This window comes from Anomalospiza imberbis, chromosome 12, assembly GCF_031753505.1.
Source record: "Anomalospiza imberbis isolate Cuckoo-Finch-1a 21T00152 chromosome 12, ASM3175350v1, whole genome shotgun sequence".
Classification (NCBI taxonomy): domain Eukaryota; kingdom Metazoa; phylum Chordata; class Aves; order Passeriformes; family Viduidae; genus Anomalospiza; species Anomalospiza imberbis.
The window spans coordinates 3,151,148-3,165,292 of NC_089692.1; the positions used below are offsets into that span (position 1 = coordinate 3,151,148).

Below are 14,145 nucleotides of genomic sequence, written 5' to 3' on the forward strand. Positions count from 1 at the left end.
CCTCACTTTTTAGACAGTATAAATTTCCACAGTACTACTGACTTAGGGAAGTTATTATTTGAAACAAAGAGCTTTGTATGCCTTTATTGACAGTGCCACTGGAACGTGAAAGGGTTTTATTACAGTGGCATAGAAGATGACAAGGAGGAAAATTATTCGTGCTGCTGCTGTCCATGGCTGCAGGGCCCAAGGAGAGGAATTCCCCAAAGGGCATTTGCTTGAGATCTTGGCTGCATCAATGGCTGCCAGCTGCAGATTTGCCACTGATATCAAAACTCGAGGGTTTGACCCCAGATGCACTAGAAAGATGCATGTTTACAGGTCTCCTGGCTCTAACAGCAATTCTGGCACCATACCCCCATACAAAATTTCACCAAATAAGTATTTTTTCCACCATAAAAAGCTCATTCTGCTTTTATGACAAAATATGCATTTTGTTGAGGTTTTATGGCATTCCTGGGGCTTAATGCCCCATCACAAACATCTCGTGCATTGCCCATTGAAGGTTTGGGGTAAACTGCCCTGGGCAGCCGTCATGGGATGGGATCCTGCATTCCACAGGGGCAGAACTCCTTTGTCCTTAAACATCCATCAGCTGAAACAACAGCTGAGTGTCAGAGGCTGTTTCTCTGTGGAGCAGCCCCAACAAGAGCAGCCTGCCTGTCGAGCCTGCTGATCCATGCCATGCCATCCCCCTCGGATCACAGCGCAAATCACAGAACCAGCATGGCATATTAAATCATCATTTGAAGTGTTTTAATGCAGCTCAGTGCACATCAAATGCTGCTAGGAAATAGCTGTTTCTTAACAAATAGAAAGATACTAATAGTATAGTGTAGGCAGCTACAACAGCAAACAGGGCCACAATTTAGGCAAACCTAATTAATACATCAGGTTCCTTGTCTCTTCCATTGAATCACACCGAGCTCTCTGAAGAGAAGTATTTTGTACATCAAGAAAGGCTATTGCAACACTACCAGTGAGACCTTTATTTTACTGATTTTTACTCCCAAAAATCGAGGGGCCAAGCTAAATGTAAAATTTGGACTGCAGTTTTTTTGCAAGATGGTGGGGAGTGGCTGGCCCCCTGCCAGCCGTGGGGCTGTGGCCAGCCACCCCCTCTTCAGCCACCAGGCACTGGGGGTGGCACCCGCACTGCGAGTGGATATGGGTATGTTATGTGGCAGCAACACAGGATGGTGCCCAGTTTTAAATCCATTGTGTGGTGAGACAGTTCAAAGTGTTGAAATCCCCCTGCCAAGCCTGCAAGTCTTTGAATAAGGGAACAGAGGGACCAACGGGGATGTTTGGCTGTGGTGGTGCTTAATTCCTGGTGCTGGAGGTGCAGAAACCTTCCCTCCTGGGAGGAATTTACTATCAATTCAGCTAATTAAGAAAAAAGGGACAGAAGCACAAAGGGAGCCTGGATCAGCACAAACCAAAATCTTGAGTAATCTCTGGATGGATTTGGATATTTAGTTTCCCTCAGGCTCTGGGCACCAGCAGACAGTGTTCACTGGACTGGTATTTCATGCAGGTGAGTGCTCAGTCCCTGTGGTACCAAAGAGCGGGTGAGGGGCTTGAGGAGCAGTGCCCTGGCCCCAAGTCAGCTCCCCTGGGTCTACAGTACTGATGTCTTTATTCTGGTCCTAAAATCACAAGCTAAAGACACAAAAAAAAAAAAAAAGCTAAGACACAGGTGCTAAAATGGAGTTACCTTTATAAGGATCCTGAGGTGCACAACTCGCTCGGTGGAAAGCGACGAAGATGCACACGCAACGTGAAGTGCATGCAATTTCTATATGTTCAGCAGATTAGCATAACTGACAAGAATCCCCAATTAGAGGCATAAATGATGAGGTAATTCCCCCTCAGTTCAAACCTTTCTGAATTTCTGCCCCCCCACAATAAGATAGGAACTAAACTTTGTTAATGAAAATGAGTCTTGGAGAGCTAGTTTCAACCTTGGCTTCCCAGATAATCTAAACTTGGACCCCCAGCTTGGAGTCATGGGGGAATTTATTTTGTCTTTCTGTCTATTAGAGTAGGTAAAAAACTAGCTATGAGTACTTTAATATGCCACAGCACTACAAATGTATGTGTACAGAATATATAGAGAACATAAAAGCAAAAAAGGTGAAAATCAATTCCCTATCAGTATTAGGCAGACATGGAGTTCAAAAAAGCAAACAAAACCATGGAAATGTCCACCATCCATCTGCCAGTTTCCAAACATTAGTAATGCTCATAAGATTCATGACAATGACCAGCTGTGACATGAGCCAGCACGAGGAAGGGCAAACTTCTAATTCTTTATAATATACAGAGCACCTGCAACAACATAGTGCCTGAAACACAGCATGTTAGGTCTAAGAAACCCTTTCACCTGGAGTCCTCACCACAAGGTTCAATAGCTTTTAAAATACTTCACAGAAAAAGGTGGAGTGGGAGCTTTGCCAGCCTTCCCAGCCCTGCCTGCCTAGTCATGGGCAGCAGAGACACCTTTGCCAGCACCCCAGGGTATTTTTAAACAGACCCTCTGGTCTGTGGCTTCAGCATGCCCCAAATCACCCTAAATATCCATTTAGCCCCAGCCCTGGTGGCACAGTTCTAGGATAAGGACCAGAGCCACAGGAAGCAGCACACGCCCAGCAGGTGCCATAAAAAAGGGGGATTTTTAATACTTTAACTGGATTTTTGCTTGGTTTTGGTGTTTTTAAGCTACCTTTTCTAGTAATGGCTGAAGAAGGCTGTGCTCCTCTCTTTGCAGTGTTTGGCCACCCTTATCATCATGCTTGTTGGAGACACATACACGCTAATCAACTACGTGTCCTTCATTAACTACCTCTGCTATGGAGTGACCATTATAGGCCTGATTGTTTTACGCTGGAAGAAACCCAAAATCTTCAGACCTATCAAGGTGACACTGTTGAAGCTAAATTTCTTGGCTGCAATAGGGTGGGGTGGGAACACCTCCCAGACCATGTCCCACAGTGCCATTAGTGTAAAAGAAGGATACACAGGCAGCTCTTGTGAATGGGCAGATCTCTTGTTGGGATGGGCAGAGAGGACAGTGGTGGAGGGAAGGGGGACACTGGGGGCCCAGAGCCCACCACAACCACTCACCACTGCTGCTGCTCTGCAGTCATGCTCTGCTCTGCTCTCTCCTGGTAGGTGAACCTCCTCATCCCCATCACTTACCTGGCGTTTTGGGCATTTCTGCTGGTCTTCAGCTTGTACTCTGAGCCGATTGTCTGTGGGGTTGGACTAATTATCATTTTAACTGGAGTGCCAGTGTTTTTCCTTGGAGTCTACTGGAGAAATAAACCAAAGTGTGTCAATAGGCTAATAGGTAAGCCAGCACTATGTGCCTCCCTGCTTAAACTCGGACACACTGGCACCAAAACAGCCAGGAAACTGCCTGTAGGAGGCTGGCCACCACTCTCAGCCACGGGCAGCCCCTGGGCACAGAGTGGCCAGGCACTGCTTTGCTTTGGGCAGATGTTTTGCACACTCCTGGGTACATTTGCCTCCTCTCATGCCTCTGTGACCATCCACTTGGCTTGCTGACAGCAGCCTGTCCCAGCAAATACACAGGGGTGTCACTTTACACACATGGAGACTAAATGAGCAACCACAAAGAGACTGAGGAGTTTGTGTGACCTTTGCCCTGCCTTCTTCCACCGTGCCACCAGCACTGAGCACCAAGCCCTGTGTGACATGATGAACTATCTCATACTCCCATGTTTCTTATAAAGACTTACATTACCCCTCATATAAAATTGAAACTGCAAATGGTCTTTTATGTTTTGGTTGTGCTTGATTTTTAATCACTTTGCTCCAAGGTGAGGACTTTCAAACAGGTCCACTGCAGCCCTCTGCTCTCACTGGAGGGTTTCTGTCAGCTGCCCTTGGCTCTGCTGCCAGCAGCTCCCCATGGCCAGTGGTCACAGCAGCCGGGCTGACACAGTGCCAGGAGGGCTGGCAGCCACCCCATCCCAATCCATCCCATCCCAATCCATCCCATCCCAATCCATCCCATCCCAATCCATCCCATCCCACCCCATCCCAATCCATCCCATCCCAATCCATCCCATCCCACCCCATCCCAATCCATCCCATCCCAATCCATCCCATCCCATCCCAATCCATCCCATCCCATCCCATCCCATCCCATCCCATCCCAATCCATCCCAATCCATCCCATCCCATCCCATCCCATCCCATCCCATCCTATCCCAATCCATCCCATCCCAATCCCATCCCATCCCAATCCCATCCCATCCCATCCCATCCCATCCCATCCCATCCCATCCCATCCCAATCCATCCCATCCCAATCCCATCCCATCCCAATCCCATCCCATCCCATCCCAATCCCACCCCATCCCATCCCATCCCATCCCAATCCATCCCATCCCAATCCCATCCCATCCCATCCCATCCCATCCCATCCCAATCCCATCCCATCCCATCCCATCCCATCCCATCCCAATCCCAATCCCATCTACCTGCCATGGGCAGCACTGGCAGCTCTGTGAGGGGCTGGGGAAAGGTGTCCCTAAAGCTGTCCCGTCTTTAGCTGTCCCTAAAGCTGTCCCGTCTTTAGCTGTCCCTAAAGCTGTCCCACCTTTAGCTGTCCCTAAAGCTGTCCCGTCTTTAGCTGTCCCTAAAGCTGTCCCGTCTTTAGCTGTCCCTAAAGCTGTCCCACCTTTAGCTGTCCCTAAAGCTGTCCCACCTTTAGCTGTCCCTAAAGCTGTCCCGTCTTTAGCTGTCCCTAAAGCTGTCCCGTCTTTAGCTGTCCCTAAAGCTGTCCCACCTTTAGCTGTCCCTAAAGCTGTCCCGTCTTTAGCTGTCCCTAAAGCTGTCCCGTCTTTAGCTGTCCCTAAAGCTGTCCCATCTTTAGCTGTCCCTAAAGCTGTCCCGTCTTTAGCTGTCCCTAAAGCTGTCCCATCTTTAGCTGTCCCTAAAGCTGTCCCATCTTCACTTGCCCCGCTCCAGGAGCACTCTGCTGACCGGGCTGGAGGGAGAAGGGCTGGAGGGGGCAGTCAGAGGGGCAGCAGGGCTGTGCAGCCTCCTTCCCGCGTGGCACTGCTCCAGCATCACACATTTGTTAGAAGAGCTCAGGCGCCCCATGAAGCACCACTAACCCCTGGTGATTGCTCCTTGCAGAGTCCCTGACGTGCTGGGGGCAGAAGCTGTGTTTTGTGGTGTACCCTCAGTGTGGAAGTGCTGAGGAGGAGGCCTCCCCAGCCCACTCCTGGCGAATGGTGAGCGAGACAGCACTGAGGAAACAACAACAGCGTGGCCTTTGAGGCTGAAGTGCCTTCTTGTTTACATGCTGATTTTTGAAAAAAGTTTTTCTGGAAAAAAAAATTGGTTTAGAGCACCAATAGTGAAGCTCATAAAATGAGCTACATCCCTTATGGTCTCTGTAGCTTTTAGTTATTCCCTAAGAAAAAAAAAAATGAAAAAGAAAAAAAATGAAAATAAATAAAATGTAAAATAAGGAGCTGGTTGGTTTTTTTTCCTGGCAGCGTCCTTGCTCAGCAGGGGAAAGCAGCACAGACACAGCTCTGGAATACTGATTGTAGTCACCATGAGGGTCCACCAGAGACACACAGATTTAGGCATTTCAAAACTAGGGCAGCTCCCAACACAAAATCAAAGTACAGAAATCAAGAGAAAGCAAGGAGACCTCTTGCTGTCCCTGGGTGGGGGGAATGTCCACGAAGGCACAACCCAAAGGATCACCCCTCCACACACCTGGAGCAGCACAGCATCCCCAGCCCAGCTCCACAGAGCAGTGCAGCCGGGGCTGCGCCGAGCACGGGCGCAGAGGAAAAGCCACAGCACCAACAACCAACCACCTGAACCACTCCAGCACCACTCTGACACAGAAAGAAGCACGCTGAAGTAGTGATCTAAATCTCTAGCACCTCAGCTTTGCAGTGATCTAAATCTCAAGTGTCTCAGTGATCTAAATCTCAAGTGTCTCAGCTTTGCAGTGATCTAAATATCAAGTCTCTCAGCTTTGCAGAGCTCTAAATCTCAAGTGTCTCAGTGATCTAAATCTCAAATGTCTCAGCTTTGCAGTGATCTAAATATCAAGTCTCTCAGCTTTGCAGTGATCTAAATCTCAAGTGTCTCAGTTTTGCAGTGATCTAAATCTCAAGTGTCTCAGTTTTGCAGAGATCTAAATCTCAAGTGTCTCAGTTTTGCAGAGATCTAAATCTCAAGTGTCTCAGTTTTGCAGTGATCTAAATCTCAAGTGTCTCAGCTTTGCAGTGATCTAAATCTCAAGTGTCTCAGTTTTGCAGAGATCTAAATCTCAAGTGTCTCAGTTTTGCAGTGATCTAAATCTCAAGTCTCTCAGTTTTGCAGAGATCTAAATCTCAAGTGTCTCAGCTTTGCAGAGATCTACATCCCAAGCCTCTCAGCTTTGCAGAGATCTAAATCTCAAGTCTCTCAGCTTTGCAGTGATCTAAATCTCAAGTGTCTCAGTGTTGCAGTGATCTAAATCTCAAGTGTCTCAGCTTTGCAGTGATCTAAATCTCAAGTGTGTCAGTGATCTAAATCTCAAGTGTCTCAGCTTTGCAGTGATCTAAATCTCAAGTCTCTCAGCTTTGCAGAGCTCTACATCTCAAGTGTCTCAGTGTCGCAGAGATCTACATCCCAAGCCTCTCAGCTTTGAAGCAGTGCTGTAGAGGTGGAGGGGTTCCTGCACCCCCCAGGAACTCCTGCAGGAAGCTCAGCCTGATGCAGGTGCCAGCTGGGGAGGAGGAGACATGGAGAGGGCTGCAGCAGGCTCACAGTGCAGCTCAGGGAAACACGGGAGAGGACCCTGATGCTCCTCCTGCCTCTTGACCTCTCAGGTGCTGTCACGCTGCTCCAGAGACCAATTCCTTTTCAGCCGTGCTCAGCCAAGTAACAAGCCTGAATCACTCACACATCAGATGCTCCTTAGAAAGTGTTTTGCATATTTTATTTGTGCCATACACTAGGAAAAAAAAAATCTCGTCCATGCACTTATTAATATATAGAGAGATTTGCTGCTGTAGCGATATGGCCACTTTCACACCAGGGAATCTTCTGAAAATGCAAAATGTGAGAACAGCTCTGAGCTACTATTCTTTCACAGTATTTGAAAACAAAACCTATCACATTCAGTAGCCTTGGCAACAGCCATCTGAATGCAATTTTAAAAGTATCTTTCCATGGCCCTGGCACAAAAAATTATGGATTCATCGTCTCAGTTAATTATTCAGAAATACTTTTGCAGTATAATAATAATATCTATATATTGAAATTCTATGAATCTCCATCTTTCAGATGGTAGACACTAAAGAGAAACACAGCTTACATACTTCTCTTTGTATAAAGCTGTAAACTGTAAGAGATTAAAATACATATTTAGCTAGAAAAAAGGTGTGGTTTTGTGTATATATATGCACACATGTAAATAAAGCACATTTTAAATAGTAGTATGAATATACAGTTTGATAATGGAAATTATAAATATTCAGCTTGCTTTAAAAAAAAACTGCAGAGCAGACCTCCCTGTGGCTAAGCAGCACCTGAACCTTTGACTAATGTCAGAGGCTCTCATGATTAAGTCTCCTTTTCCATAGCTCAAAATCCACTTTCTGAGGTATAATTTCCAACAGATTAATTCTTCCAATACCTTTATTACCTAGTGGGAAAACTAAATGTATTACAGCATCAGAAATACCGCTTGCTTTCAGAACTGCTAAGTTTTGGCATGGCTTTATTTTTGTTTGTTTAAACAATTAAGGTATGGAAATCAGCCAGCAAGGAAACTTTGCAGCTCTTGTGACAAGTCTGTATGGTAATGAGAAAAGTAATAATAATTGTAATAGTAGTAATGCTGCAACAGCTACCAAGGCTTCTCTTGGCTGTTATTTGAGGAAATCAAAAGCAAAATTAAAGAACAAATTCCTCCTAATTGTTAACTGAGTTTGGCTCAAGTTTTCCCTGGTTATACTGACATGCTTTAAAAGTAACAACATTTGGCCTTAAATCAGAAGGCTTAATTTAGAACAGGATGATTTACTAGACATCATCTTTGAATTACATGCCAATCCCCAAAAAGCGTTCCACAATGTTTCATTTTTAGGAACAGCTTCATCTCTGCTCCCAGCATCACATACATTAAAGGCTTTGCAAAGGTTAGTGCCTAATGTGTAGAATTTCTAACCATAAAAATCAATGTACAAAATTAGAAATTCATATGCTAAATGAAATTTAGCAGCACACTCAATCCATATAAGAGAGATATTTCCTAAAGAAAAAGCAGCTAGGCCCAAAGGAGGCATAATTACTGGTATTTTAAAGCTCACTGAACAAAAAGCCTTGAAACAGCTGACACTATCAGCATGTTGAGAGCACTGTGATATTTGATACAGAAAGGCAAGCTGTTTCCAACAGAAAGGAGTTTAAATAAAGCTTGAATAGCAATGTAATACTACATAAGCCTATATATTACGTGCTATTATATTTATGTAGCATAAAATACTAGGGGCTGTAATGCAGAAAATACTCTGGGGAGTATCACCTGTAAGTCAGCCTAAGGCAAAGTCAGTAAAAAATGGATTGGATTATTCTTACCTGATGTATCACAGGATTGAAAACAGTGGCAACAGATAGATCATCACTGTGCCACGTGCTTTGCAAGACAGAAGTGGAGAAGATAAAATTCCAGGAGCTGAGTGGGCACTGTTGGGAAGCACAGGGAGAATGAGGCAGAGCTACTTCTGCTGGCTTGGCCACCGTCAAGCGTTTTCAAAAACTTGATAAAGGAATTGATTGTCTTCCATTCACATTAGTACATAAACCAGAAGAGTTTGATCTCAGAAGGACCAAGGGATGAGACTCACAGAATATTCTGAGTTGGAAGGGACCCACAAGGAACATGGGCTCCAGCTCTGAATAAACAGGCCCGCATGGGGATTGAACCTTGGGTTCAGCACTGTGCTGTTTCAGTTCAGAGCCTTCCTCCAGCTGAAGGACAGATGAGTCCCTGAGTATTTAACAGTACACCTGACCTGGGAGCATCTCTACAAAACACGTATCCAAAAACATGCAGACAAGGTTCATTAGCCACACTCCATCACCTCTGAAAGCACAAGCCCTGATGCTGGTGGCCCCAGGACAGGGGCTGGTGGCCCCAGGAGAGGCCACATTTGCCTGGTGAGCTGCTGTGGTGGGCTGGGGAGCCCAGGACAGAGCCACTGCCACAGCCCAGCTCCAAACAAGCTAATGCTGTGAGAGAAACGTGCTGAAGAGCTGAAGTTAAACAAAATAACTCATCTTCAAAGGAAAGGCAACAAACGAACAACCAACCAGCCCCCAACAGACATGCTGTCCACACTTCACATTTGGAGGCCTTTGTCAAGGTATTTCTCATGTTTCACTTACTGTTAAACCTTGGGAAAAAATCATGTGGTTTCCAACCCCTTTGTACCAAGAACCAAATCCAAAATTGCCACAGTTATTCACCTGCTGAGGAGTTCTATGAGAAAGAAAATTGAAGGGTAAACTTTGCTTAGAATTTGTCTTTTCCTAAAGCTTTAGAGTTCAGAGAGTTGTGTGCCATCTCCACTTCTAGCTGTGAGCACAGGCAAAACAAACTCTGTGTTTTAAACCTCCTGTCCTTGGTCCTTGACACCTCTCACCAGTGCTCTATCTCCAGTGAGAAACTTCTGCACTTGGAAAATGGAAAAGGAAAATCCAAGAAGATTAGAAAGTGAGTAAGAAGATGCTGAGAGGCCCAAACCAAATTTGTCGTAAAGTCCTGCAGTAAGACACAGGGATAGAAGGGAGGGAGATCCAGAGGGCATCATAAAGCAGGGAACACATAGAATGAAAGGGAATAAAATGAAAACCTCAGCCTCACCTCAGCCTCAGTAACCATGTAACCCCCGCAGCCAAGAACACAAGAGCCAGCATCTGAAGAGGGAAGAAGATCTCACTGAGCTGTTTGCAGGGGTGACAGACTGACAAAGGACAGGACACAAGGTGTGCAGCCTGCAAGGCTCAGGTTCAGACACCTATTTGTACTGGATTTAAATCCTAGCACTTGCCTGGGAGACTAAAACTCAACTTCTGGCCAAGTCCAAAAATCCTTAATAAGCAGTTTTTCGTCTCAGAGAAAGGTCTGATTGAAAAGTACCAAATTCCCTTCAGGCTTCTCAAGTGTGCCCCTTGGTTTGTTTGAAGAGCTATCTATTGCACTGCACAGGCTGTCAAAACACCTGCTAACACTCAGGTACCATGTACGACTCTATTTCCATCCCATGGGTTATTCTCATTTCAGCCTCACATCAGGGTATGATGGTATGGTTTGAAACATTAATGCTTCTGCCACTGTAGCTGAACGAGCATTTCATGGCAAAACAAAACAAAACCAAAGCAAAGTCCTTCTGCTAGGCTAGAAGGCAGGATCCCTCTGCATCAAGCTGGGTCCTTCCATCCTTCATGGCTGCAGATAAACCTGGGATCATCATGAAGTCTGTCCAATTCTCTTCAATAGAGATAAAGATTTCCAAGTCTGCGAAACACAGTCAGCACAAAATAACTCAGCCTTCACCTTCTTCTGAAAAAAAGCAGGACAGAGCCAGCAGTAGCTCAAAGATATGGGAAAAGAGAAGCATCAGCAAAACAAGCATTGGCCTCAGAAAAGGGAGAGGCTGTACTTCAGGAATAAATTTTTAACCACCCTAACAGTCGTACACTTCAGGGTTTCTTTTTTTTTTTAGTTGGGAAATATGCATATATACATACCAAGGGCAGCTGTATGCAACAGTGAATTTCCTAGAACCAAGAATTCACATGTATTCTTTAAGAAGTGATATCCCTTTGACCAGCTTCAGCTACCAGAAAAAGCAGATGACAAAAAACCCCCAGAAATACAAAACCAAACCAAGCCTAACTATACCCTCCCCCAGCAAATTCATGTCCACACATGCAGTCATGGCTTGACACGTAAGAGTCTGAGTCAAACTAAGATTGTGGGGGTAGAGTTCAGGAATCCTCAAGCTTAGGTGTTAAGAGTGACAGTCAGAAACCTACAGGCTCTGGGCACGTCATATTTTATTAAAAATTAAGAGATCCAAAGCAAGGCAAAGCACAATGATGCCCAGCATCTTTCTTGCTTAGTATCTTGCTCAGTCCAGGAAGCAGCAGTAGACACTGACAAATGACGCCACACCTGAATCATATGCCTGCACACACACTATGGTAAAATGTTGTAATTAAATTAATATATATAACCCAAATTAAAAACAAACAAAAAAGCCAAAAAGCAGAGAACAGAAATAGAGAACAAGTATGCTTAAGGGATGTTGCAGAATAATACACAAGCTGGAAGGTACCAGAATTCTGAATAGAAATATTCTCTGCTTTAGCAGCAGTAGAGAAAATATGAAGGGAATCGCTCTTCCCCTTTATGATCCCTTTATTAATTCTTTTTAAACCAGTAGGTATTCTCTGTTCAGAGGGTTTTTTTTAGAAGGGGGGTTTTTCAGAAGGGTTGTTTCAGGTTTCTTTTGGCTTGCTTGGGACAGGGGAATTTTGTACCTTGTATCAACCAAACAACTTAAAAACTTTGTTTCCTGTCTACAAAAATCTTTAAAGAGTGCAGAAAAACATTTAACAAAAATTTGAACAAGTTCACTAGCTGATTAACTTAAGGCTGTATAGACTTTTTTCGAATTTTAAGAAGTTCTGAAGACAAGGAGGCAGTTTACATGAACCAGAACTGAGGTGCCTTCAAGGATGGTTGATTCCCTGTTTAGCACTCACGAGAGATGGCAGGAGGGCAGACACACACTAAGGCAGGCTTTGTGATTTATGCAGCTATTGACACTGCAGGGCACTGCAGTGCACCTCTCTGTGCTCACAGTGCAAACACAGAGATTTGTTCTGTAAAATTCACTGTGAATTTGTGGCTCTTGCCTTCCAGGGGGTGAGCTAGCAGAGAAAACTGCCCTGCAGCATAGAGAAATCAGTGCTCACAAAGAGCACCAGGCTTGTATTTCTCATCGATGCAAAACTGTATATAGTCCAGTAATGAGGGCTGTGAATACTTCTGCATGGTTCAACATCAAATTTTCACTAACTTGGATTTTTTTTAAGTTTTTAAAAGGAAAACCTTCTCAGTAAAATTTTTACTGAGTTACCAAATGAATCAATACACAAAATATGTATGATACACATAAGAAATAATCTTAGCTGGTCAGGGCTGCTCCCAAAATACAGCAGTACTCTGAAGTACATATTTCAATTTTATGAGCCTTATGATGGTGATGGTTTAAGGCATGGCATGATCAGCATTATTTTATTATAGAAATATTTTTATGTAACAGAAATAAATATACATGTATTTCTAAGGTCCTTCATATCTACACAATATAAACCTTTAATTTTTCTCCTAACTATACTAAACTACCTTACACATAAAAGGCTATGGATTTAAAATTATCTGTAGCCTTTGATGGAAACAACTACTCTGGCAGTGCAATGACTACAGTATATGGCCTTGCAAAACTGGAATGTACCCAAAATGTTTACAAATGCTAGGAAAGCAAGATCTCTTTCAAAACTACATTTTCTTTGATGAAATGAGTTCTGATCACAGAAGAACCTGGAAAAAAATACTGAGCAGTATTTATTTAATGCAACTACAACTCTTGCTATGCATTTTGCCACAAGCCCTTCCTGGTATTAATGCCCTTAAGAATTTGAATCTCCTAACTCTGGAATGCACAGTATGAAACCAATTTGCAATAGAAGAGGAAAAAAGAAATCACTTCTGTTTAATCTTTCTGTAATACATTTTAGTAGGCCAAAGTCCTATTCCTTCTTTTTTTCAAGGCACTCCCCCAAAGAGAGTCCTAATGAAAGATCCAGGGCAAAATACAGCCCATTTAAAGGAAAAAATCTTTGACACTTGGATGTAAACTGTTTACTGCAGAAGTCTGTTTGCCTGTACAGCCAGGAAAGTCCTGTAAGCAGCAGAACTCAGGCCCACAGATGCCAAATTTCAGAAGTTCAGTTAATAACACTGGACTGCTTGAATTCCTGCAACAACAAACAGGTTTTGGAGCACTTGGATATTTACAGAGCAGCAGCAGCATCAACTTCCTGGTTATGTCCTTTATAAAGCATTTTTGTGTGTCACTGGTCACGGGGAATTGAAGCAGAGCTCCTGTTAGAGTAGGGAGAGTCTGGCCACCACCCTAGCCATCACAACAGGACCAAGCCATCACACAGCAGAGTTCTGGCATTCTGCCGGGACTCCTCGTTAAGCAATGCCACCTTCTTACAGGTAAATAACTTGCTTACTTTTAAATACACTCTAAAAAACAAAAAGGCACCACTTTACATTTAAGTGTGTACAATCTACACAGGATCAGCTTTAAAAATGGCACTGATGTATTTCAGTTCTTCATAGAAAAAAAAATAAAAAAGCAAACTAACATTCTTTAAAAATAAAAGATAAATACAACCACTGGCTTATACATCTGCACTTACGTAGAAGATTTACAAGCAAATAAAATCTCTCTCTGTGTGAGACAGATTTTATTTCAAAATAAACCATAAGTCTGATCCTGACCAAGCGTTCAGTGTTTCCCAGTGCAGCCCCAAGGAGCTGTAAAGCCTCAGTGTCCTTCAGGCACACTCAAAGTGGTACCAGCATACTCAAAGAGTCCCTGGAAACACCAGGGAGGAGCAGACACAGGGTAGAGAAGGAGGAAACAATTCTGCAACACTCCCAACATCGCCATGAAGAAAATGCAACATATGACAGTGCAAAAAAGAAATATTGCTGCAACTAAGATTCAATGCACTCCACTTATACTGAACACTGCTACACTCTCATTACAAAGCTTTAGTAGCTAAAACACCTGGTTTCATTCTGGGTATTCCATACAGAAACTTTGGATTTAGTGGATGCTTTAAGGTACATAGGGCCATCAAAACATTTCTGAAGTGAGCAAAAGAAGTGAGCAGTTTCTATAACAGAGGAAGCTATAAGGGATTTTAATTCTTCCTAAGCATGTTTAATTAAAATTATTAAATTTTAATTAAATTATTATGCCTAAAACGACAATGTTATTTGTAG

At 43.8% G+C, this 14,145-nt stretch overlaps 1 protein-coding gene across 1 annotated transcript in view; it reads left to right on the plus strand.

Moving 5' to 3' along the window:
• SLC7A10 (solute carrier family 7 member 10) overlaps window positions 1-5,511 on the plus strand; it is a 40,316-nt gene extending 34,805 nt beyond the window's left edge. Inside the window, exons 9-11 of the mRNA XM_068202495.1 lie at window positions 2,771-2,920; window positions 3,175-3,352; window positions 5,172-5,511. Of these exons, the coding sequence (XP_068058596.1) occupies window positions 2,771-2,920; window positions 3,175-3,352; window positions 5,172-5,314 (471 nt within the window). The 3' untranslated portion in view covers window positions 5,315-5,511. The remainder of the gene's footprint in view (window positions 1-2,770; window positions 2,921-3,174; window positions 3,353-5,171) is intronic.
• The last annotated feature ends 8,634 nt before the right edge of the window (window positions 5,512-14,145 follow it).